The sequence below is a fragment of the Protopterus annectens genome, chromosome 3.part1, assembly GCF_019279795.1.
Source record: "Protopterus annectens isolate FY-2018-M chromosome 3.part1, PAN1.0, whole genome shotgun sequence".
Classification (NCBI taxonomy): Eukaryota; Metazoa; Chordata; order Ceratodontiformes; family Protopteridae; genus Protopterus; species Protopterus annectens.
Window position 1 is genome coordinate 609,058,545 of NC_056732.1, and position 26,570 is coordinate 609,085,114.

The 26,570-nt window shown below is 42.9% G+C and overlaps 1 protein-coding gene across 2 annotated transcripts in view; it reads right to left on the bottom strand.

Moving 5' to 3' along the window:
- The window catches only part of ATP9B (ATPase phospholipid transporting 9B (putative)), a 4,837,291-nt gene that overhangs the window by 3,780,758 nt on the left and 1,029,963 nt on the right, over positions 1 to 26,570 (bottom strand). For both annotated transcript variants that reach the window (XM_044066988.1, XM_044066990.1), the window contains exon 6: positions 2,329 to 2,387. In XM_044066988.1, coding sequence (XP_043922923.1) covers positions 2,329 to 2,387 — 59 coding nt within the window. The remainder of the gene's footprint in view (positions 1 to 2,328; positions 2,388 to 26,570) is intronic.

The window sequence follows — 26,570 nt, forward strand, 5'->3', positions numbered from 1 at the left end:
TGACCTTAATTCACCTGAAACTTTTGGTTAAGTACTTAAACAAATCTTCTCAAGAGTGTGGCACAAGCTTCAGCCACAGAAGCGGTATCAGCACTGCAAAGCAATTATCTATTTCCTTCTATTGCAAAACATTAAATGACCTTGACTCAATTACATATGACAACAAAGTAAAACACATACAGTTCACACTCTCCCTCAAGCTTCTACAAACCCAGTTATGCCCACATCTCACCCTAACGCTAACCTGGTACAAACGAAAGTCAGATCTAAGAACCTCTAATCAGCTCCTACTAAGCAAGAAAAAAAATAGCAAACAACTCTGGAGACAATGGCCCTAGCATCTACACAGAAGACATTATTCATACAATCAAAAGCAACTCAGAAAATAACATCTTTTATTTAAACAATAACATAAAGCTTTCCTCATAAACCTGGCATCTTGTGCAACCTGCAGTGCCACAGAGGATCCTCCAAAAATCACCACTTTCTTCTTTATCCCTTGGAGAGGTGGTTGCCATATCAAGACATTTAGGATGCAAGACTTTGTAAGGTTGTGTTAAGAGAAAATGAATAGCATTTTCAACTGTAATTTTAAAGAAAGAGGAGAAAGCGGGGGGTGTAGTTTAGCAGGATTACTAAAAATATGACTTTTATGGACTGTATGAAGGAAAGAGATGTTTTACTCAACACAATGCTGATACTCTAGTATGAACTTTATGAAATGGGGGTTAGAAATATGTGGAATGTTATTATATAATAACATCTGGGATTATAATAAGAGTGGGAAAGATGAAAAAGAATAGCGTATGATATAATATTATTTGGTTACACAGAGAAGGGAAAGGAGTTACAAATATAACTGCATAAGAAGGAAAAAATAATGCATATTACTGCTCATGCTTGTTTGCAATTTTTATATAAACATCATGGTAAGGATTTTTGAGAAATACTAATTAAAAAGGTCCCTCTTCTTTTTGAAGAATGCCACTGGATCTTTTATATATACCTGATAATACTAAGTCATGCATCTGGGACCTTAGTTTAACATGTCCTCCAAAAGACAGCACATTAGGGGTGCAGCACTCCCTAATGTTACACGACAGTGGTCTGTGACTGAACATTAATCTAAACACCTCATATGGGCCTGGAACTCAAACAGCTTCTGATTTTCCATGCACCAAGGGAAGTGTGCTACCTGGTGCACCACTGATTCTAAATTTTAAAACAGACTTTATACCGGTACCCGTTCTCAACAGTCAATCTTGCCACCAAATGGACTTTTATGAAGAAAACATTGTGCCAGACAGTTCAGCAAAGATAAAAGCAAACAAGGGGGCAAGAAAGCTAATAATTTACTGTTTGTTGCACAAACCCTAGCTAATCTGAAGTGAATAGTTGTAAGAACTGCAATTTAGCAGATGTGTACATGGTTTCAGCTTCAGGTAATAATCCACTACTGACGTTTCAGGAGCAAAGAACCTTAGCTGAAGGCAAACCCAAGGAAGAGAACTATGGCAATGATAAAATTAGAGGAACTGTTTCCTAAGTCAGAGACAGAACAGCAAGCAAGAGAATTTGTCTTTGTTCTAGTAGCTACAGTAAAGAACTAAGGATTGCCCAAAGCTGGCAAAATATGGACAGTGATCACACTGACAAGAAAATCAAATGGAACTGGTGAACATCTAGGGACTACAAAACCTTATCTGCTTTCTCATTCATACATTCAGAAATGCTCCTCTCATCCAGTCAACAGGCCAAGGGAGACCTTGAAGGTTCTTTTGAAGGAACAACTTTCATATTTTTCTCTTCCTTCATCATCAGTAATATGAGGAAAATTAACTTTCAATATGGTGTTCTACACTTTTTGCCAGAAGAGAAAGTGTACTTGCAACTTACATCTAAGTGATAATTCAAAAGAAATGACATACAGGGTAAAAAAGGACAATATTTTTCTTCCCATTTTTTTCACACAGCATTTTGTGGTCTCTCCTGCTTTGAGTATTTCACATAAGAAAATAATTAAAAATAAATAAACCTTTACATGTCCAAACATCCATTACAATTTCAGGTCAGATTCAGTACAGTTTTCTGAAAAAATGGAATGAAGGAAGAGAAGCTACCGCTTTTACACTGACAAAAGACCCACTAATAGAACCACCGCTGAATTTCCAACACATCATCAGCTAGAAGACTGTATTTATGTGACTGGTCAAGAGTAATTCTAACGTAAGTTATAAAAGCCTTACCCAAAAAAAGCTATGTTAAGTGTTTAAAATATTTCAGTGCTAATTACACAATTTTACTTGAGAATAACAAATATTAACAAACCTTTTCAACTATAATGAGGTCTCCAACTTGTATGTCTGAACTTTTCACTTGTACTTTACCTAAAAAGGAAAAAGACAGAAATGGTCATAACGAGAAAAATGTTTGTGCTACTAAACAGGTGCTTGCCAATGTCTTTTAAATTATTTCCTCCCAATGATTTCAGACTAATGAAAAATAATTGGTTTAATACAATACCATCTGAAGTATACGTGACAGCTTATTCTATAAATGTACAACATATGGTGTGATTTTTATTTAAATTTACCTCATTGGCATTATAACATTAATAATGCTCTGCTACAGAAGCATGTTATCTGAACAACACCTCACACTGATTAATAACAAGAAAAAGTAATGAACAGTTGTGTAAGTGACTTTGGCATAACTGCAGATATTTAAATAGATCACTACTACAGTAGCCTTAAGCAATATTGGATGCCCTATGAAGGACTGGATCCAGCCATCAGGTTTTCCAAAGCTTTAGGGCTCCTTCCACACACCCTAGTATCTGGTATGCACACAGAATGTAGAGAAAAACACTGGCTAGGATGCTAAACACTGTAGAACCTTCTTGTCCCAGAAGAAAGGGAAGCTAAAGCCCTGAGAGATAGGAACATAAAAGAAAAAGACCTCACACACATTCAAAAAGCAGCTAAAACAGTTAAGCAGTGATCTATTAAAAACATCCACTGTTATGGTAAATTTACTTACACAACTGTAGAATGATCGGCATTAGATCACTGTTGCAGTAGCCTTACACAACATGGGATGAATACCATACTTTATGGAGAAAGGAGGAGAAGAAAGATGGATCAAACTTCAGGATCTCTTGGAAAACAGTCTAGCAAAGCTTGTTCTAAACTTAGAGAAGGAATCTAATTTGCAGTGTTTGGGGTAAAGGTGCATACCAAAGACCACTCTGCTGGCTCTAGTATGGTCCCAGAGTCCATTCCTTTCCAGAAAGACACAGATGTAGCTAGAGCTGTAGTAGAATGGATCCTGAGCTAGCCTGGAAGTGACTTGTGGTGAGAACAATAAAAAAAGAAGAGCTTGGATAAACCATTTAGAAACTGCCTGTTAAGACATGGTTGTCCTTTCTTCTTATCTCCACAAGAGACAAAGACTTGGTCAGAAGTCCTGAAGGATTTTGTTCTGTCGGTTTAGTACCGCAGTTATCTATAAACATCCAACATGTGAACAATTCTTTCTCCCTCATTTTAGGCACTGGAAAGAAAACATGGAGATGTATAGCCTGGCTTAGTGTAAAATTTGAAACTGTCAAGTATAAAACAATGATGTGTTCTCAAAGTCATCTTATCTTTGTGAAATATAAGGTAGGAAAGACTCACCATACGAGCTTGTAAGTCATGTAGAAAGTCAGTGCAATAAGTAATACTGTTTACCATGATAAGACCTTCAAATCAGCTTAATGAGCAGGTTAGAAGGAAAGGATGTAAGTTTTTCTAAAACAAAATAAAGATACCAGGCAAAGCCACCTGCTTACTACTTGGGCAGATTTTTAACACCACATTTAAAAACCTTTTCACAAGAACTATAGTTGAAAGGGGGTATCCAGGGACAAACCAGCAGAAACATCTGAGAGATGAAATACTGAAAGAAAATCACAGGAGACTGAGTATTAAAAGGATCCTGGTTTTGGACTGGTGCTAACTAGAAAATCTTTTCCACTTGCCCATGTATGATTTCATAGTAGCAGGTTTCCTTCCCTTCTTTAATATCTACTGCACTTCCTCAGAAAAGGGTGTTTAAAATGTACTAACATTCTATCATCTGGGCAGTCAACTGAAGATGTTGAACACTAGGGTGTATAAAATGGCCCCTGTCCTGTGCGACTAGATCCAGTCTAGGCTGAAGCTTGTGGTAATTGCCCTTAGCTATTTTCAAAACAAAGGAGAAAGTACAGTTGCGTAAGAACTTACTGTAACAGTGGATGTCTGACTTATCACTGTTGCACTATTACTAACAGGATATCGTGCCAAGGATAGCCATATGTCCAATCAGCATACCAAAGCCTGGGCACCTTCCTCACACACCATACGTCTGACATATGACCTCATCCTGAAGGAAACAGCAGGTACATAAGAGATGTACAGGCACAAATTACCTCAGAACTTTCTTGCCAAGAAAAATTAAAGAATCCACCTGGCCCCAAACAATGAACAACAGAAAATGGGGAAAGGCGGAAGGGAGGGGTGTAATACTACAACAGTGATCAGTAGGAAATCCATTATGGTAAATTTATTTATTTTTATTTATTTATTTGACTTTTGCTAACAGGAAAGTCCGAATGGGCCAAAAAGTGCCCATATTCAGCAGAGGCCTGGGAAGAAATGCTCCACAATTGCTATCAAAAATCAATTCCAGATACTTTAAATCACAAAGTATCATGTAACACTACAAAGCGTAAGAGTGGAAAAAAAAATGTTGTAATGAGAAAAACATAGAACAAATGTTTCAGAGTAGAGTGCAATGAAAAAAAGAAGTTATGTACTTATCACAACGTTCCATCTGAGTAGTTAGACTTAATTTGTCATCAACCTGTGGGCTTCGGATCAGGACCGGATCCGAGACGGCAGTTTCACCAGCATCAGATCCGAGCTCCAAGCTCCTCCCCTTACCCATAACACCACTGCATCTCCTTCCTTCCCTCAGATTGAGTTTACCACCCAACACATGAGCCCGATCAACAATACCTGACCTACAAGTAAAAGCAAGAGGGCCGCAAGGGTACCATCTCTTGGTTACTCAGGCAAAAGAACCCAATAACAAGGCCAGGGGGAAGGAGGGACAGACAGCTGATGACAAATGAAGTCTAACTACTTTATCTGAAGTAGTTAACTTCATCTGGTCATCAACCTGTGGGACAGAGTCCCCAGGTACCATAACCTTGGGAGGTCCTCATGGAAAAATGTTCCAGAGCACCGCAGAGCCAAAGGATGCTCTCCCTCTGGAAACCATGTCCAATTTATAATGAGAAATGAAAGTATGAGATGAGGAACAAGTAGCCACCGAACAAATATCATCCAAGGATACTCTGGACCAAAAAGCAGTTGACATAGCCATGGACCTGGTAGAATGGGCATGAACCTTCCCTGGAATAGGCATACCTTTATGTTTGTAAACCTGCAGAATGCAAAAGGAAATCCACTTGGCAATTGTCACCTTGGAAAGTGGTTTGCCTAGAAAAGGTCTAGCCAAGGACACAAACAATTGGTCAGACTAGCGAAAGGGCTTAGTCCTGTATAAGTAGAAACGTAACTGTCTATGTACAGCTAACAAATTAAGTTTATATTCCCTCTTGTTCTGAAAATTTGGAAAAAAAAAAACAGGCAGATTGAGTGAGTGATTGATTGATATTTGACTCGGACGCCACTTTAGGCAAAAAGGAAGAATTAGTCCGAAGTGAGACCCTGTCTTTATGAAAAAAACATATAAGGGGGTTTAACAGATAATGCTTGAAGTTCTGACACTCTCCTCGCCAAGGAGATAGCCACTAGGAAAGCTGTTTTCCAAGACAAAAATTTCAAGTCCACGGAGGCAGCCGGTTCGAAAGGCGGAGCAACTAACACCTGTAAAACTAAGGTAAGATCCCAAGGAGGAGTGGGGTCCTTCACCGCTTCACCGGAGGTCATAAAGGAAATGTCCCTTTAATGAAGGTTTTGCAAAGTCTGGAAGAAGCCAAAGACCCCATATTTTCGCCTACATGGAAATTAGAAATGGCAGCCAGTTGAACTTTCAACACAGAAAAGCTGGCACCTTGCTGGAAAAGGTTTGCTAAAAAAAATCAAGAACCACTGGCCCTGGAGCCGTAAAGGGGTCTAGATCCCTCTGAGAAGCCCAGGTCAAAAAATGCTTCCATTTACTATGGCAAACACTTCTGGTAGATGACTTATGGGCTGCCACCAGAACAGACTTAAAGGGGGAAGAAAGTCTGGGAGTCCTGGCAATCAATGGAACTGGAGCAGCCAAGCCGTGAGCTTCAGACTTCCCAGATCTGGAAGAGGAATTCCTGAATGGTGCGAAATAAGATCTAGAATCGAATCCAAGATCCAAGGTGGAGCTACCAGATGAGACCACAGACATGGAAACTATATCTGGCGAGGCCAGAATGGGGCAATGAAGATGACTCTGCTCCCCATCCAACGAGCCTTCTGTACAAACTTTGTCATGAGGGGTAACGAGGGATATGCATAAAGAAGACCGGGAGGCCAAGCATGGACCAGAGCATCTCTGGGGGATTCCCCCTGAAGGGGGATTAGAGCGAAGAACTCGCTGCACTTCATGATGGAAGGAGATGCGAAGAGATCGCAGCAAGGCAGACCCCACTCGAGAAAGATCTGCTCCACTACACAAGGATTCAGAGACCACTCATAAGGCATTAGGATAGTTCTGCTTAGTTTGTCTGCTAATGTGTTGGATCGACCCGGAATGTGCATTGCTATCAGAAAACAGTTGGTGGAGATCCCCATTCCCACACTCTCATAGCCTCTCGACAAAGGGGGTAGGATCTGGTTCCTCCCTGTTTGTTGAAATACCAGACCACTGACATGTTTTCTGTCTGAATCGCAATAGTTCCCAGAGGAAGAAAGGCATGAAGGGCCTGCAAAGCTATTAAGACCACCCTCATTTCCAGAACACTGACATGCAGATTGGTCTTATTTAGGGACCATGTGCCTTGGACTGTCCTGCCTGAGAAATGCCCCCCCACCCTAGTCAGGAGGTGTCCGTGGTCACTGTGGCTTGGGGAGGGGCAACAGCAAAGGGCAGTCCCTCTACTATCTCCGGAGAGTGGAGCCACCAGAGGAGGGACTTCTTGCATGCCTCGCTTATGTAAATCGGATGAGTCAAAGACCGATCCTAAAAGGATCACTGGGGTGCCAATATCCACTGCAGATCCCTCTTGTGAAGACGAGCACAAGGAAGAAGAGTGATAGTGGCTGCCATGGATCCTAGGACTCTTAACATCACTGCAGCTGGGGGAAAGGAATACTGAAGAATCGCGAGGACATGAAGATGAAGGCTCTGAACCCGCTCTGAAGTCAGAAAGACTCTGGATTGCAATGAGTCTATTCTCGCCCCTATATAGTCCAAGACCTGAACCGGTTCTAGAGAGGGCATGACTATATTTATAGCAATGCCCAGCAACTCTGACAACTTCCAGAAATAATCCCTGGCTTCACAGAGTAGATGCCTAGTGGGAGCAGCAAGGAGCCAATCGTCCAGGTATGGAGAGACCTGTATGCCCTGAAGCCTCAGGTGAGCCGCTACTGCTGCAATGACCTTGATGAACACCCTGAAGGCTGTCATGAGACCGAAGGGTAGGGCCAGAATTGGTAGTGATTGGCTCCTAGCCGAAAGCGGAGAAACCTCCTGGAGCGTCTGTGAATCTTTATATGGTAGTGCGCGTCCTGGAGGTCTATAGAGCACATCCAGTCATTTTCCTGCAGGTACGGCAGGATGGATTGTTAAGTGACCATCCTGAACTTTTCTTTGGCAACTGACAGGTTCAGAGTGGAAAGGTCGAGAATCGGCCTAGAGTCTCCTGTCTTTTTTGGCACCAAAAAGAACCTGGAATAGATGCCTAATTTGGAGTGATCTGGGGGGACAGGCTGGATGGCCTGTTTGCTTAGCAGCTTTTCTGCTTCGATGGCTGCTGCCTCCCTTTACGTAAGTGGAACATCCGGGAGGTGCTTTAGGGGAGAGAGACATGTCACAAAGGGAATTGTGTAACCTCTGGATATTACTTGAAGCACTCAACTGCCTGTTGACATGGACTCCCACACTGTCAGGTGCATAGAGAAATGGCACCCGACTGCCTCCAGAGCAGAGTAGTCGGGCAACCCTTCAGGGCTGCTGCGCGGGTCTGTCCGAGGACGGTTCTCGAGACCCGGAGTTCTTTGGACCCCACCTCTCTGGGCCGGCGTCTGTCTTGTCCCCCTATGCCTCTAGGGAAAAGGGAGTCCTGAGTATCCCAGGTATACTGAGACTTCTGGAACCACATCTTCTTTTGCCCCCGCTGATTCCCGGAGAAGGATCTTTAGGGGTTAGAGAAGCGGATTCCGATGGCAGATAGTGTCTTCCCGTCCTTCTCACTCTGGATCAGTGTGTCACGGACCATCTTCCCAAACAAGGAAGACCCGTCATAGGGAGCATTCGTAAAAGATGCCTTGAAGGGTTCCGCAAAATTACACAGTTTGACCCAGGCATGTTGCCTCATAGCAACACCGGACCCGGCCGCCCGTGCCGCTCCTTCAGTGGCATGAGAAAGGAGGATGTGTTGGTAACTGCTTTCAGAGTGGCCATTCGCATAGAGAATGTGCATTTATCCTCTAGCGACAAGGACTCCGGGGGAGACGCAGTGAACTTTTTAATCAGGTCACGCTGCAGTCTGGTAACATGGGCCATATACAAAAGGTAGCTAAAGCATACGTCCGCTTTCCCAAATGGTCCATCATCCTGGACTCTCAGTCCGGGGGATGGACCGTGGAACTCTCCTGAGCCAGTTCCTTTTTCAAGGCAGTTGCTACCACCATGGCATCCACTGTGGACCCTTTATTTCAGCTTGGTCTATCCACCGGGGGGGGGCTCAAGATTTTGTCTGGACGTTTTGGAATTGGCTCCATGGTGTCCGGTTCTTTCCATGCACTGGTGGTAATGGGGTCTACCGGGGGCGTCTACGGTGGGACATACACACAAGAAGTACATGGGCCCGTGTTGAATGCCTCCAGAAACACCGACTCGTCCAAGGAAGGCTTGGGGCGAACCAACCCCACTGCTGGCTCAGGATCTCCATGATGTCTCCAAATGAGACATCCTCGAGGGGTGATCTTGGGCAGCCTTCCCCTTCCTCCAAGTTGGTATCTTCCATGATGGACTCGGGGGAGTCCAAATGCCTCCTCTTGCACTTATGTTTGTGAGGAACCTCTTCGGTGGGACTCTCCAAAGAGAACTCCTGAACCGCTTGGGGTTCCTCGTGGGGAACAGTCTGGGGCATGTTGATCACGGGCTGTCCCTGCATGGGCAGACTGGCAGAAGATGCACCCAGAGTAGAGGGGGTTAGGGCGGACTCCGAGGAGATAGTCAGGGGCCTCGATCCTTTAGAGAGACCCTTTCCACCATATCGAATGCTGAGGGGGAGCAAGTCTCCTGAGCAACTGAGAGGAGGTCCTCCCCGGATCCAACACGGGGACTGGAGCCGAGCCCGAAGGCGAAGAGGCTCCGAGAGGGAGGTCTTGGCCTGATAAAGTCAGAGCCAAAGGGGAAAAACCCAACCCCTCAGATCCGATACCCAGGCTACGGCTCCGAGACCTCGGATCCGACCCAGTCAGATCCAACGTGCTCAAGGTAACCACCGGCGTCGAGGTAGGTGGTACATCGGCACAGACAACCTGACGCTGGGACCTCTCGGATCCAGGAATTCTGAAACCAGAGGACGGATCGGAGTAGGAGCAATTGGTGCAAATAGTGGCATTGAGCTACCCCCTCAGAGGGAGAGGGTGCCAGCAAGACCCCCATCTGAAGCTGAGTGCAAACAAACCTTCTCAATCTGTCCAAGTCGGCTTCGGAAAGGCTTTTAGTTAAACTAGAAGAGGCCACTGACACCGGCCTAGAAAGACAGTGACTGGAGGCCATAGATGAAGGCTGAAACTCCTCCCGTTCCAGGAAAAACCTCAGAGATCGGAGCTGAGGGGAAGTCAGCCTGGAAAGTGCAGGAAGCTAGGGAGAAGGACCCGCTAGATCCAAGTGCTCTGGGGATCTCTTCCTCCCTTTCTCTTTCTCATGGTGTCTCTCTTTTTTCTTCTCCCTTTCCCTGGGTCGGTGGTCGAGAGGGTGAGTCCCAGCCTGGGAGGGAGGAGAGGACATAACAGAAGTGGAGGGAGCGGTAACAGCCGAGACCGCCGCTACAGAAGACGAGGAGGCAGACGCCTCCATGGAGGGGAGAAGCCTCTTCAAAATTAGCTTGGCCTTACGGTCCTTTAAGGCCCTGGGGTTAAACCCTGCACATATGGAGCACTCAGTTGACAAATGAGCCGCCCCTAAACAAACAACACACACAGTGTGGCTATCCGCAGGGGATAACTTATGACGACACTCTGTGTCTTTTCTAAAGACAAACTTTTGTTGATCTGCCATAACAGTGTCTGGCTACTCAAACACACACTCAAACACAAGGCGGGAAGGGGAGGAGAAGGCCTACGCTACCCTACAACAAAACTACTTTTTTTTTTTTAAACTAAACCTCAATGGAGAACGCGAGGGGAGGAATAAAGGGACCTAAGAATTAGGAATACACCCACTTACACTCAAAAAACCCAGAAACAAGAGTCTTACCACCTGGAGCTCAGCAATCACGATGCCGGCGAAGCCAGGGCAAACAAGATCTGAGGGAAGGAAGGAGATGCAGTGGTACTATGGGTAAGGGGAGGAGCTTGGAGCTCAGATCTGATGCTGATGAAACTGTCGTCTCGGATCCAGGTTGATAATCAAATGACGTTAACTATTTCAGATACAATAATATGAGATGAAGAAAATATGTGAGGAAAAACTCATTAGTCATATTATTTGTTAAATAGATCAGTATGTGATAAATGAGACCTGAGGCAATTATAATAAGATACTTAAAAAGGTATTAAAGATTATATGATTAGAGACAGTGAGGAGAAATTGAGTGATGTCTTAGTATGACAGAGGGTGTTCATATTAAGATTACAGAAGGAAATAAGGATCGAGAAAAAAGGAGATTATAGGAACAGTGCAGAGTAGGGTGCCTTCAGATACCTTAGATGAATAAGGAGAAAAGAAAAACAGGTACAGAAAAGTTCTGCAAAGAGGAAGTGGATATGGTAAGGTTGTGAGAAAAACAAAACAAAGTTGTGGAATACAAGTTTGGACAGGGTTGTGAGGTGTGACTTAGGCTGAAGGGAGGGTGAGTGAAGTACAGTGAGTAATTTCAGCCAGGATTGGGGCAAGAGTAGGTCCATGATTCTGTAAAGTATTCTTTTAGGGAGCATTTACAGATAGGTTAGAAATAGTTCTGGTGGTTAGAGGTAGGGAGTTCCATTATTTTGCTACTGAGTATGAGCATAAGCTTTGTCCAGGGGATATATTTGGTTTATTTATGGTAAGAAGTTGTCTTCTGATCTGAGAGTTCTTTTAGGGAAATATATGTTGATTAAAGGGTTAAAAGATGGGCAGGCTAATGGTTTGTGTATAATTTCATGTACTATTGTAAGTTGAATGTAGGAAAAGGGGAGGAGGAGTTCCAGCCAGCTAAAAATATGCGGAGTTTTACAGTGATGGGTAAAGGAGGTTGAATTAGTAGCGTACTTGACAATTTTGTTGTAGCAGCAGTCAAGTTTGTTTTTTTATAGATAATGGGTTCAGTTCCTCAAAGTTGCTCTTGATTTGGCTACTTCGTCTGACAATTACAGAGAATCTACTGCATCTAAAGCTATATGCTGCTAAAAAAACGAAAATAAATATTTTGCAATTCTGATTATTTTTACTGTATTTCATAAGAATCCTGCATTAACTGTTACAGTTCTCACACTTTAGTAGAGTTTCAAAGCTGAACTGTCTCCACTGATGCTGTAGTACTTACTTACATTGTGTCTGTTAGTTTTCTAGGACAGTAGTCTCACAGATTGTGTAATTTCCATACATTTGAGCTCTGCAACCAGTATTTTTACATTAAGAGGGTTTTCTGACTGCATTCTTGTGGCGGACATGTGCTGTAGCAAACCTATCAGAGTTGGGGGCTGCTGGCTGAAAACATATTGTCTGTTTTCCTAACTGGTCTGTAGGTCTTGCTGTTGTAAAATTTGTTTTTTAAATTCTATATAAGCCCAGTGTTAGTGTGGGTTTGTGTTCAATTCCTCAGAGCTGCTCTTGGTTTGGCTACTTTGACTGAGAGTTACAGTCAATCTGCTGCATCTAAAGTCATCCACTGCTAAAAGAATGAAAATAACTATCATTTTGCACTTCTGCTGATTATTTTTACAGTATTTCATAAGAATTCTGCATTAATTATTACATTTCTCACACTTTAGTAGACTTTCAAAGCTAAACTCATTCCACTGCTGCTGTAGTACTTAATTACATTATGTCTACTAGTTTTATAGGAGAGTAGTATCTTGATTGTGTGGTTTCCCTGCACTTGAGCTCTAAAAACAGCATTTTCACATTAAGAGGGTTTCCTGACTGCAGTTTTGTGGCAGAAGTGTGCTACAGTAAACCTGAGATGGGGGCTGCTGGCGGAAAGCTTACTGTGTGTTCTCCTGATTGGTCTGCAAGTCTTGCCATTGTAAAACTTGTTTTTCTCTCTCTGTATATAAGCCAAGTGTTTACACTAGGCTGCTCTCCGCATAGTGGCAGTTAACAGTGCTCTGTATAAATGCAAACATTATCAAGTTAAAATTTCCCTTAGAATAACTATCTTTGCAATCTTCCTCAGTCCCCCTACTGCTCTAGGGGCATCCGAGTCGCTCTACCCACTCTTCTCCATGGTTAAACCCATAGTAAAAAAAAAACAAAAAAAAAAACAAGGATAGACACTTTCCTGCTATCACTGTTCCCAGCCTGGTGGACATGGGCATCCTGAAGCAATGTAGCAATTGACTTGTGTATACTGACAGCCACTTAATCCTGAAACAAACACAGTATGTTAGAGATATAGTTATACTATAGAAAATAAGACACAACTCTCACATACTGACAATATGAATGACAAAAACGTTAAATAAGGTCTTGACACACAATCCCACATATGCAGAGGTACTCACAAGTAACTTATCAAAACCTTACAGGGCTCCCATATGCTCAGAAACCACATGCAAACAAAACCAAGTTAGCACCAACCACTACACATAAAAAACATGTCACAGTGACCCCACAAGCAAGCCCCTAAGGTAAACCAAAACACGTTCAAACATCTTGGTCATAGGAAACTCCATCATGACACGCATGTATGATCCCCTCAACAGGTTGGATAAAAAGAGGGTTACAATCAGTTGCTTGTCAATGGCCAGGATTACCAGTATGACTCAGTCACAGTCCATGTGGGTGTGAATGACCTGAGACATACCTCCCTGGACTACATGAAGAGAGATATGATGGACCTCTCTGAATATGTGCCGCAGGCTGGAATGAGCCTCACACCGAGCAGCATTCTACCTTCCCCAAGAATAATAACACAATGTAAACAGAAAATGATTGACTTCAATAACTGGCTTAGCTACTGGTGTCATTCCAAGGAGATCCAGTATTTGTCAGCCTAGGATGACAGAACCGACAGACCACTCTGCTTTGCCAGAGATGGTCTCCACCTGTCATCACTTCATTTTCAAACACTGGCCAAGGCCTTAATCACCTCGCATAGTGCTTTTTTTAGGCAAAGCCAAACCAACAGACTTATCAACATAAATTCTTCTAATGCCAAGCTGAAGGTGCTACACTACTGTTCATTTCTAGCAGTCTTAATAAACTGCACTCCCTGGAAACTCTCCTCACACTGAAGAAGGCTGACATCTGTGCAGTTACAGAGATGTGGTTCAAGGCTGAGGAAAGCACCTCAGCTGTGCAAGGCAACAATGTTTATCACACACTCAGACTACCCACTGTAAAGGGAAAAAAAAGAGAGAGAGAGAGGAGGTGTTTCCATTTACATAAAAACAATCACAACTCTAGATTGATCAAACAGGATCACTTGCTTGAGCTAATCCATGTCCAGCTGACCACTGGCAAAATCCCCCACTATATCATTGCTAGCTACAGGTCGCAAACATGAACCATGAAAACCACTCCACATACGCCTGAAGTTACTAGCATCACTTACCATTCAGCACAACACACTACTCATGGGCAATTTTAACTACCCCTCCATAAATTGGGAAACATATACGACCACTAATATGCAGGCTCAGACATTCCCTGATTTTGTCAATCCAAATGCTATGGAACAACTGGTCTGCACTCCTGCTAGGAAGTCAAATATCACTGACATAGCACTCACAAACATGAGGCAACGTTGCACCCCACCCCACAATGTAGTATTCTCATTGGTAAGATCGGATCATAAATCAAGCTCCTTTGACATAAATGTACAGGTAGAACCCCCATCAAACCCTAAAACCCTAAAGAATGTTTCCAAGACAAATTACCTTCTATTTAGCACAGGTAATTTTAAAGCACCCCATCCCCAAAAACATTGAGGCATATGCAGAAGTATACACAAATGCCCTGTACGACCACTTAAACAACTGCACAGAAACTGCAGTACCTGACTGAACTGAGAAAACAAGCCACCCCAGTGGACCCCTAGCATAAACAGACTACACAACAGAAGGAAGAAATTCCTGTCTAGAAATACTTGGGAAGGTGCAAAACAGAGAAAAAAATCCTTCATTAGTTTAAACAAGCAAATCAAAGAACTAGTAATGTCTTCAAAAGCTAAATACAAGACTAAAATAGCATCCCAAGAAAGGATAACCACTCAGTATTTTTAGTTATGTCCAAAATCTTAAGAGAAACATTCGAGAACGTGCTGAGTTGGCTGAAGATGGCATTACCTATACTCTGCCAGAAGAAACAGCAAACTTGTTAGCCAATAAATTCAGCTCAAATTTCAACCCGTCATCACCTCCAGTCACTACTATGAAATACCCCTGCCATTCCTTTGCTTGTTATCACTAAAGAGCAGGTCATCACAGGACTCTCTAAAGCTAGAAACACTGCATTAATGGGCCCAGACAGAATCCCAGGATGCCTATTAAACAGCTTGAAACATGACCTGGCAGACCAACTTGGATCTCTACTTAACCATAGCCTCCAGGCAGGCTTTGTCCAGGTAGAGAAGAGGAAAGGAACAGCTATCCCTCTGCACATGGCGACCATCAATTGACTCAGGAAATTACTAACCCATAAGTCCGACTAGCCTGGTATGTAAGGTTATAGAAAGGATAATCATGGATCTGATTAACAATGACACAAGAAATCTCCAAACTCTAGACCCAACCCTGTTCGGATTTGTCCGTGGTAGCTCCTGCCTGCTCAGTCTGGCAGACTTCTTTGAGAATGTCACCAAAACCATGGATGAGGGTAAAACAGTGCATACTGCCTACCTTGAACCTGGCCATATCATTTAATACAATACCCAAGAGACGTGGGGCATTGGGCATAAATCTCTAGGTCATCAGATGGATAGCCAAATGGCTCACGAATAGGACACATATTGTTAGAGTGGGGGAATCCACATCCAGCAAAAGGCCAGTAACCAGTGGAGTACCACAGGGCTCAGTAGTGGGCTCCTCCTATTTGGGATATACTTCTCAGATTTCAAGGCAAATGTAGATGGCCTTTAGGTTATTAAGCTTTCTGATGACTGCAAGTTTGGGAAATCAACTCCCCAGATGATGTTGATACCATACGGAAAGGTCTGATGTAGACAAATAATTGGTGTTAGAGCCATGGCCTCAAATTAAATACAAAGAAGTGTAGAATAATACCCTTTGGGAAAACAAATACCCCTCCAAATTACAACATTCATAGCACCCCTTCCTAAGCATGGACCCAGTGGTGAGAGATCTGGGTACTCAGATAAATAGTAATCTGAACTTTGACCACCACATGTCAATGGTGGTAAGAAAAATCCTTCTATGTGGCTCAGCTCATAAGTAAGGGCATGACATCCAGATCTACGAATGTCATAGTACCACTGTACTAGGCTTTCATCAGAATAATTGAGTACAATGCACCCTTTGGCATATACTTCATCAGGCATCTGCAACACTTGGAGCATCCTCAGAGGTTTCTCACCAAAGAAAAAAAAATACAGGGTAAAACCAACATGTCAAATGCAGACTGATTTAAAGCCCTATCACCATATCCAGTTTCCTACTGATTACTGAGGGGTGGCCTGTGCTGTGCCTGACATACAAAGCAGTCTTTAACCCAGCACAGTCCTGATGGAAATGTTGCATATTCACAAAACTAACTGCACAAGGGTTACCCAATCTAAAGATCTAAACCTGATCTCTGGCATGAATAGATTGCGCTGGACAGACAGATGTGTGTCCCAGAGATTACACCTCCTCTGGAACAGGCTTCCTACTCATGTGAAGCACGGCCCTTCCCTGACCATCTTCAAACACAATATGGACCAATGGATGGGAAACTGGAAATTCACTCCTGAGGTGGTACCCAGGTCCCTTATAGATAGTGGTAGTGTATAAAAATTGTCAAAAAACCCACTTGCTGACCATTGGTATCCTTACCAAAGGACAGAAAATTGGGTAAAAGCTGAATAAAACTGGCTAGGCTTGTAAAGGCTCTTGAGTCGTTAACCTAGTAATCGCCTATGAATGCAAATTGCTTCAAACTGGGGCTCCACAGGGAAGGGATGGCAGCAGGTAGGTTTTGACCAGAGTAATTTCTGTGGGTGTGCAAAGAAAAAAAGAAGTTATGTACTAACCAGTATCGCGCCTTCAGTCTTACTGGTTGGGTTTGGAGCCGAAACTCAGCTCCAACTCAGCCTTATACTAAAGCTTGGGAGCTTCTACTGGCTCACGGCTGAGTCCTATCCCATGGTGCTTAGCAGCTGTTCCCCAGATCTCGTTTGAGGGAGAAAGGTTCCTATGATACATTCAATATCCAAAAGGATAATATCTGAAATATATTGTCATAAAATTAACAAGAAAGGGCAAGGAGGGAATCAGACCTTATCTGCCAATTTCTGAGAAATTTCCTCTAGATCCTCCAGGGGGGGATGGCTGGGAGGGACGCAAGACTGAAGGCGAGATACTGGGCAACAAACATGGAACGTTATGGTGAGTACATAACTTCTTTATGTTATGTTGTCCTATCGTGCCTTCATTCTTGCTGGTTGGAAGAGAGTTCCCAGCACATTTTTCTAGGGTGGCTCATGGGAATAAACTCTTCAGGACAGTGGAACCAAAGGATGCCCTGTTCCGGGAGGCCACATCTATTTGTAATGAGTAATAAAGGTATGAGGGTTAACCCATGTAGTAGCAGCACAAATTGAAGCCAATGGAAGTCTGGACTGAAAGGCAATGGAGATAGATACCGCTCTAGTTGATCGCCCTTTGATTTTCCCTGGTGTTTTTTTTTATTGTGGGAATCATAGACATATGTGATGGTCTAAGTAAGCCATCTGGACAAGGTAACTTTTGAGACTGCCAAACCTTTTTTATTTTCTGAACAGAAGACAAACAACTGGTCTGACTTTCTGAATTCTTTGGTCCTATGCAAGTAAAAACGCAACTGTCTATGCACATCCGGTTGGTGGAGTTTATACTCGGCGTTGTTGCCATAGTTAGGAAAAAACACTGGTAATTCTACATTTTGGATTAAATCCGCTTGAGAACAAACTTTCAGTAAGAAGGAAGGATTTGTTCTTTGGGAAACTAAATCAAATAAGGTGGATGGATAGACAAGGCTTGCAACTCTGATAATCTCCTGGCTGAAGTAACTGCTGTCAGGAAGAGTGTTTTCCAAGATAAAATTTAAATGAACAAGATTATGCTGCTTCAACAAAAGGCAGGATTAAAGATGATAATACCTGATTGAGGTCCCAAGGAGGAGGAGGTTCTCTGAAGGGTGGTCTTAACAGAAAAGTACCCTTGAGGAAAGCTTTGCATAGCGTATGGGACATTAGACTAGATCCCAATTCTCCCACATAATAATTAGAAATAGCAGCTAATTGAACTCCAATAGTGGCTGGCGCTGCTCCTTGATTAAAAGTTTCTGTTAAAAATTCCAGAATTGCAGGTACAGATGCTGTAAAGGGATCTATATGTTTTTTGTTAGCCCAACAAGAGAACCTCTTCCATTTGCTTGCATAGAGTTTCCCAGTCGTCTGCTTCTGCGAGGACACTAAAATGTGATGAACTGCAGGGGACAATTCCGGAAGCCTGGCTAAGATTGGAAGTTGAGCAGCCAAGCTGTCAGCTTGAGGGTGTGGAGGGCAGGATGGAGCGTTCCTGACTGATGTGTTAGAAGATCCGGCACTGGGTCCAGGATCCATTGGTCCTCCTGAAGGTAGGGCCAAAGAAAGGGGAACCAAATTGGACGAGGCCAGTATGGTGCAATGAGAATTAACCTGTGACTCAACAACTTTGCTTTCTGGATAACCTTTGGAATCAAGGGAAAGGCATAAAGAAGTCCCAGGGGCCAATCGTGAACCAGTGCATCCCTCGGTGACTCTCCCAGTGGGGAGATTAGGGCAAAGTAGTTGCTGCATTTGGTGTTGAAGGGAATGGTAAAAAGGTCGCAGCAAGGCTGGCCCCATTTGCGAAAAATTTGATTCCCAACTTCCTGACTGAGGGACCACTCGCGAGGCATGACAAACGCTCTGCTTAGCCTGTCTGCTATAACATTGGATTTCCCTGGGATTTGCGATGCTGTCAGAAAGCATTGAGAAGACATCGCCCATTGCCAAACTCTCTGGACCTCTCGACACAGGGGGTAGGATCTGGTTCCCCCCTGTTTGTTGATGTACCATACCACTGACATATTGTCTGTCTGAATTGCAATAGTCCCTGTGGGAAGAGAATTCTGAAATGCTTGCAACGCCAGAAGCACCACCCTCATCTCTAGGACATTGATATGCAAATGGTACTCGTGATCTTTCCAAACCACTTGGACCGTCTGTTCCAGATAATGCCCACCACCCAATCTGGGACGCGTCCATGGTTACTGTGATGACAGGTTGGGGAAGTACAAATGGTCTGCCCATTGTTACCTGAGTGAACTGAACCCACCACAGTAGGTCCTTCTTGCAGGAGTGTGTTATGAGTATCCCGTGAGACATGGGTAACTCCTGCATGGACCACTGGGCAAAGAGTAGCCACTGCAATATTCGCATGTGAAGTCGTGTCATGGGAAGTAGTGTTATCATTGCTGCCACAGAGCCTAGGACTTTGAGGACAAATTTTACCTCTACTCTTTTCTTGTTGAGTAAGATACGCACTCGACTACGTAACGTCTTGATCCTTTCTTGAGGTAGCTTTGCCAACATATTGTTTGTATTTAAATCTGTACCAATAAATGTAATATGCTGTGATGGCAACAAGGCAGATTTTTCTGCATTTATAGTAATGCCTAGTTTTGAGAAGAGATGGATGGTGTAGTCTCTTGCTTTGATTAGTAGCTGCTTGGTGGTGGCAGTTAGCAGGCAGTCGTCTAAGTATGGAGACACCTGGAATCCCTGACGTATCAGATGAGCCGTGACTACTGCCATGCATTTGGTAAACACCCTGGGGGTTGTGGTGTGTCGAAAGGGCAGAGCTTTGAACTGGTAGTAACTGGCTCCCAGCCGGAAGCATAGAAATCTTCTTGCATGCCTGTCCATCTTTATGTGGTAGTACACGTCCTGAAGATCTAACACGCACATCCAATTGTCTTTTTGCAAAAACAGGAGTATAGACTGCAGTATTACCATCCGGAACGTTGACTTTTTCACCGTCTTGTTTATTCTGCTGAGATCCAGTATGGGTCTCCAGTCCCCTTGTCTTTTTTGGAACTAAAAAGAACCTTGAGTAAATTCTGGATCCTCGTTGGCCTGTGGGGACTTCTTGGATGCCTCTTTTTTCTAGCAATGTTTGGATTTCTAGTGTTGCTAGATCCCTTTGACCGGGTGGAATGTCTGGGATAAATTTTGGCGGATGATGTGGACAATGAAAGGGAATGTTGTATCCATTGGATATAATGGACTGTACCCATTTGTCTTGAGTCAAATTTAGCCAGGCTTCTGGGTACAGCAATAGTCTCCCCCCGACTGCCTCCAGAGGCAGACAGGTGGGCCTCCTTTCAGGAGCACTGGAAGGGCCTACCAGACCACGTATCTCTGTCACCCTGGTTATGTGGACCCCCTCTGCCACGTGGACTGCATCTTCTGTTATTTCCCCCTCTGACCCTGGGGGAAGGATCACCATGAGTGTCAGATAAGGCTCCTTTGGACTTACGGAACCAGATTTTTCCACTCTTTTGACCTTTAGGATAAAGTCTGGTAGGGGCAGGAAAACGGACTCCAACGACAGACAGAGCCTTAAAATCTTGTTGGCTCCTGGTGAGAGTTTCTTTCACTTTCGACCCGAACAATGATGAGCCATCAAAGGGAGTGTCAATAAAGGAAGACCAGAAGGGTTCGGCAAACTCACAAAGGCACATCCAGGAATGTCTATGAAGAGCTATTCCTGTGCCTGCTGCCCTGCTCGCTCCATCGGCTGCATAAGATATGAGGCGCATGGAGGAGTTAGAGAGGGAGATTAAGGTTGCAAACTGGGAATTAACCTTATCAGAGAAGTCCTGGGCTGTAGCACCTTGCAGGGTATCTCCTAGCTCTTTTAGGAGATCCCCCTGAAGTCACGTAAAATGCGACAAATAATTCAGTGACTGCAAGTTAAGGCCGCTGAGGAGAACATACGCTTCCTGTACCTGTTGATCGTATGAGAATCCTTGCTCGGTGGATGGACAGATACAGAAATTTCAGCTAACTCCTTCTTTGTGGCCGCTGCCACCACCATTGCATTTACAGGAACCCCTTTTGTTAAATACTGCCTATCTTCCGGGGTCGTAATGAATTTATTTGGTCTCCTCAGAACAGGGTCCACTGAGTCCAGACAGGCCCATACCTTTCGACTCACCAAACCCAGGAGTGGGTCGAAAGGTGGAGATACCCAAGAGGTGGATGGGCGAGAGCCAAATGCCTCCAGGTATACAGACTCATCTTCAGAAGGGGAAAGGGACTTCCAGCCACCCTTCTGCTTAAGGATCTCCAGGATGTCTGAAAAGGAGACATCCTCAGAGGGTGACCGTGGGGACCCTTCTGAATCCTCTAAGTCAGTATCAGAAGTGAAAGACTCAGGGAAGTCTATGTGATTCCTCTTACACTGTCTCTTCTGAGGAACCTCCTTGGGTGGATGCTCCGGGGAGGTATCAGAAAAGGAGGATCCACCCATTGTGGCTTCCTGGGGCACTGGCTCTCTACCCTGTGGGTAATGGAGGGGTAATGAAGAGGTGCACACCGGTCCTTTGGGGGAAGAAAGGCTGGAGCCAAAGGTGGAGCAGACTCAGTGGAGAGCACATTCCGCATCACCTCGAAGGCACCACGGTCCTGGGCCGAAAGAGACTCCGGCCCCGAGAGGCCGGGAAATCTCCAAGGTACCGAGGAGGGTGGCTCCGAGGCAGATGTGGGAGTCGAACTCAGCTGAGGCGCCAAGTGGGAGAGCCAGCTCCAACAAGGGTCCAACTCGACTCCACCCCCCCCCCGGAGCCGACCAGGGAGTGTCAGCCCCCAGGTACCTCGATGGACAAAAGCATCGAGGAAACTGGAGCAGACGTCGGAGCCGAGATATCAGTAGTGGTTACTGGCTCTGGCGGTTCCAGCACAACGACTTCCATACTCTCTGTCTCCAAACTCATTCGAGTTGGAGGAGGAATCAGCGTAGTAGGGGGTACCGTTGTCAGCTCCACGATCCGATGGGCTGGCTCGACAGAATTTCTGCTAGAGCTCAGGTCTGAAGCAACCTCTTCATCACCCGCTCCACATCATCATCCAAAAGCCTGGAGGATCTAGAAGAATGACTTGAAGACTTGTGGTTACCTGCCACTGTCTGTAGTAAAGGAGATAGCGGCACCGAGCGAACAGGCTCCAAGGACAGTGACCAACTCCTTTTCTGGTTCAATGGAACCAAGGGGGAACCATGTTTTTCGGGCCAAACAACTTTTGGAGCAGAGGAAGTATCAAGTTTGGTGCTGCTTGTCAGCTCAGACACTGGAGCCGATGAAGCAGCCTTTTTAGTCGCATCTGATTTTTTTGTCCGATTTCTTTCATCCACTTTCAATAAGCTCCTTAAAATGAGATTATTCCTCCTCTCCTGTAAGACCCTGGTGCTAAAACTATGGCAGACAGAGCAGGAAACTTGGAGATGGAGGGTCCCAGACAGTACACACAACTAGTGTATCCATCAGTAATGGACATTTTGTGAATGCAAGAATCACACTTTTTAAATCCTGACTTGTGTTCCTTAGCTGGTTCCTTAGACATGACTAGCTATAAGGAAAAAAACACTCTATATACGTAACAAAAAACTTATATCTGCTTACATCTGTAATGGAAAGAGAAAGATAGTAGAAAAGAGAAAGGTATCAATTGTTTTTCATATGAGAGAAGAGGAGGAAAGGGAGGAGGAGAAGTCTCTAAGTTAAACGACTATCTCCTTCAAAGGAGGAGGCGCCTCTAACTTAAATGGTAACTCCTAAGACAGGAAAAAAAGGAAAAGAAAGGACAAGAATCCTCTAAACGGATTCTTAAGGAGACAACAAGGCCCACAGAAAAAACAGCTGCAAAGGTAAAATTACAAGGTTTGAAAGTGAAAAAATAGCAAAAGGCTATTGCAATAGAACTAGTAAGTAATCATAGATAATAATTAGAAGGTAACTGGTATAAAGATATAAAATATAAAATTTTACAAGCCTGAGCCAGTGAAGACAATCCCGAAGCTTCAAGCGGCAAACGAGATCTGGGGAACAGCCACTAAGCAACATGGGATAGGACTCGGCCTCAAGCCAGTAGAAGCTCTCAAGCTTTAGTATAAGGCAGAGTCAGAGCAGAGGTTTGGATCCAATCCCAACAGCAAGAATGAAGGTGAGTTGGGACAATATAACATTGTTTATTTCTTTATAGCATGCCTAGCTTTTGAAGGGTTTTCTTGATATTTCTTTGGATGTGGAGGTCAAGTTTAAGATTATCCTCTATTACGACTCCTAACAGTTTGGTATGGTGAAGTAATTCAATTTCAGTGCCATTTGCCAAATAGGTTTTGAAAGATGCTTTGTTAGGGGTGTGAGTGTTTGGGGTAAACAGGGAAAGTTGGCTGCACACTGAGTAATAGCCTTGCTCTAGAACTCCCAGTGTGAAAACAGAAACTCAACATAGAAGGCCACAAGCCTTTTGTGTTTATGGGTAAATTTCAGTAACTAGCTAGTAAGTTTACTGCCTGGATGCCAGTAAAAAAGAAATAAAGACCATGTGGAAAAAATCAGCTATAAAAAGTGAGGAAGAAACACTGACTGGGGAAAGTTTTGCAGCTCTTCAGCAAAAAGTAGTGCAAACTTCAGAAATGGCTTCCAATAACCTACAGGAAGATACAAGACAACTGCACACAGACATGGTTAAAATAAAACATTAATGGACTATATCAACACAAACTGGAAAAAAATTGAAGAAGCTTTAAACAGATATTCAGATAAGATGAAGCTGCAAAAATCAGAGGCTGAAATGAAGAAAAGACTAGCTGAATATGAGACCCCTTAGGAAGAGATGTTTAAAAAAACAATAGAATTATAGGATACAGCAAGTAGAAAAAAACTGAGATTTTCAGCTATACGAGAGAAGCTGGAAGGAACAGAATGCATTAATTCTATGAAAGCACACATAAGCAACTGGACTGGTATACCACAGCAGGAGTTGTTAGTTGAAAGGGCACATTGTGTTTATGCTCCAAACCTGGCTATGAGAAAGCAACTTACACATTTAATAGTAAAGATGCAATCCTACCAGCAGGAGGAGTGGATTCTGAAAAAAATGTGGTAGAAGGAAAAAATACTAAAAGTGGGAAGCAGCAGCGTATTTGTGTATAATGATTACTCATTCTACACCAGCCAGAACAGCAGTAAATTCATTCCACTATTCAGGGAATGTTGAGGCACAGGTGTGAGATTCAAACTGCTGTACCCAGCTGTTTTCATGATATTTTTCCTTGGAGGGACAAAATCATTTTTCGATGAAGTACATGCTCAGGAGAAAATGCAAATGTTTGTCCAAAAAAAGTGAGCTTTGAAACAAAAGGGGATTCTGCTTCTTATGGTAACCAAGACCACAGAGAGAGAGTATGTTTCAACGGAAAATGTTGGAGAGAAGTAAGGGAGCATGAGAGTTGACTAGAATTGAGAGTATGTTGGAAATGAAGCAGAGACAGGATTTGGGAGATGGAGATGAACAATAATAAAACCACAACAATGTGTGATTACAATGCAATAATTATATTTGTGAAATATTACAGAATAAGGAAATCTGAAAATATTGGACTTTTTCTGAATCTGTTGGACTTGTAGGGGATGCCCTATTAAATGCCATTAATGTTCAGAAAAATGCTTTGGGGAGGGGGAGGCAGGGGGAAGTTAACTGTAAGGAAAATGTTTTTTTCTTAATAGTACTATTTTTGTGCTGTATGGTTTTCTTTGCATGCTATAAATTAAAGTGTTCTGTTATTTTTAAGTGCAATGGGAATTGTAAATAGGTGGTGCTGTTCTTTTTTCATTTCTTTCTCCATTCTCTCTCTCTCTTATTCAGTTTTAAGAAATGTAAGTACTGTAACGTAAAAAAAAGCCTGGATGAAAGAGCATGACAAAATAAAAATTAATGTTCTTTTTCTCATTCTTGCATGGGGGAATTACTGGTGTAAGGTCCTTAAGACTGATTTAGTATCAAGTTTTAAGAGAAAGCAAGTAAATGAAAAAGAATACTGACTATTATGAGCCTTTTGTCTAGCAAATGATTGTATGGTTTGTTGCAATTCACTATCTGGTCCTCATCTCCATGGAAACAATCAGATAAAGAGAAATTGACTACAGTCTGGTGCAGAGTAACTGGCTGGGTGGGAAAAAAAAGAGAGAAACTGGCTAGGAGATAATGTTCTCTGAAAGCATTCAGGGGTTTACCCAGCTGGGAGAGTTATAAAGATAAGACAAAACCAGTTAGCACTTGGTAGCAGCACAGGCTGCACCATGCCTCTTAGCGTGGATAACCTTTCTTTTAGGTTAACTTAATTATGTGAGCGTGGCTGCCATTTTGGGACACTTGTTCCTATTAGGAGGGTAAAATTTAAATATTTGAAAATGTACATAGTGTTGCATGTTAGTATTGAATTAATAGGTTTTGGGGGTATTGTTTTTGAGGGCTTTCAATAAAACAAAAAAGTTTTGTAAGATGTGACATAAGCTCAGATGAATATGACAAGAGACAACCATATAAAGGTTCGACCTGCCAAACAGTGTATGCATGTAACACAAAACCTGGACATTTAACAAAAAGGTGTTATACATAAAAGATCAGAATAACAACTTTTTAATACAGTGATGTTTTCTGCAATATCAATGGTCTCACAGATAAATAAAAAAATAAATAGTGAACTATATTAAAAAATGTAGAGTGCACATAGCTATGTTACAGGAGACACACTTGGAAAGAACTGAACATGTGAGTTTGATAAAGAAAGGTTTTCGGGATGGTTATTCAGCAGAATATCTGGGACAAAGCAAAAGAGGAGTACTTATATTAATTGCAAAGGGCGCTCCAATAGTAATAGAAGAGGACAAAGATAATAATGGCAGATTTGTAATGCTAAGAGGCTACTGGCAAGGGAGGAGGATTACACTGTCACGTATTTATAATCCACTTAAAACTGCTATAATGAAGTTTAAGGAAATTCTGAGAGAAATAATCAGTTTTCAGCAAGGAATATTACTTATAGGTGAGGACTGGAATTTCATTTGCAGCAGTGAAGATGTGTCTGTGGGGCTCATAAGGGAAAGCATAACAAAGGAGGGTAGATCTTTGAAGAAATTTATGAAAATATTTGGCATGGAAGATGTGAATTAAGTAACCGGAGTCTGGACTGAATTTACATATTATTCCCCAAGAAATAAAAACTGGGATAGGCAAGACAGAATTTACATTTCACAGGAAGACATGTGCATTTAATTGAAGGTCTTGATATGCACCCAATAACTATTTCAGACCATGCACCAATAATAACAAACAAAAAAACACATGGTAATGAAATAAAAATGGGACACTGGAGCTTTTCAATCTATCTGTTGAAAAGAGGAATTTAAGGAATGGGTAGTGGACAGTATTCATGAGTTATTAGAACAGAGTAGAAATTACTTCTGAAAATAAAGCTAGGGAGTGGGATAAAATTAAAGTGGAGGTTAAACTAGGGTGGAAATAAAAGAAAGGGAGCTATGGTTAAGAAGTTACAATAATTATTTAGAGAGAATGACAAATGTTAAAGTATTGCAGAATAGGGGGAATCGCACAGAACAAGAAGAGGATCAACTGCAGAATGCTAAGCAGAAAATAAGGGATTACCTTGATAATAAACCAGGAACTAAAACACACAAAAAACTAAAACAAAAAACAG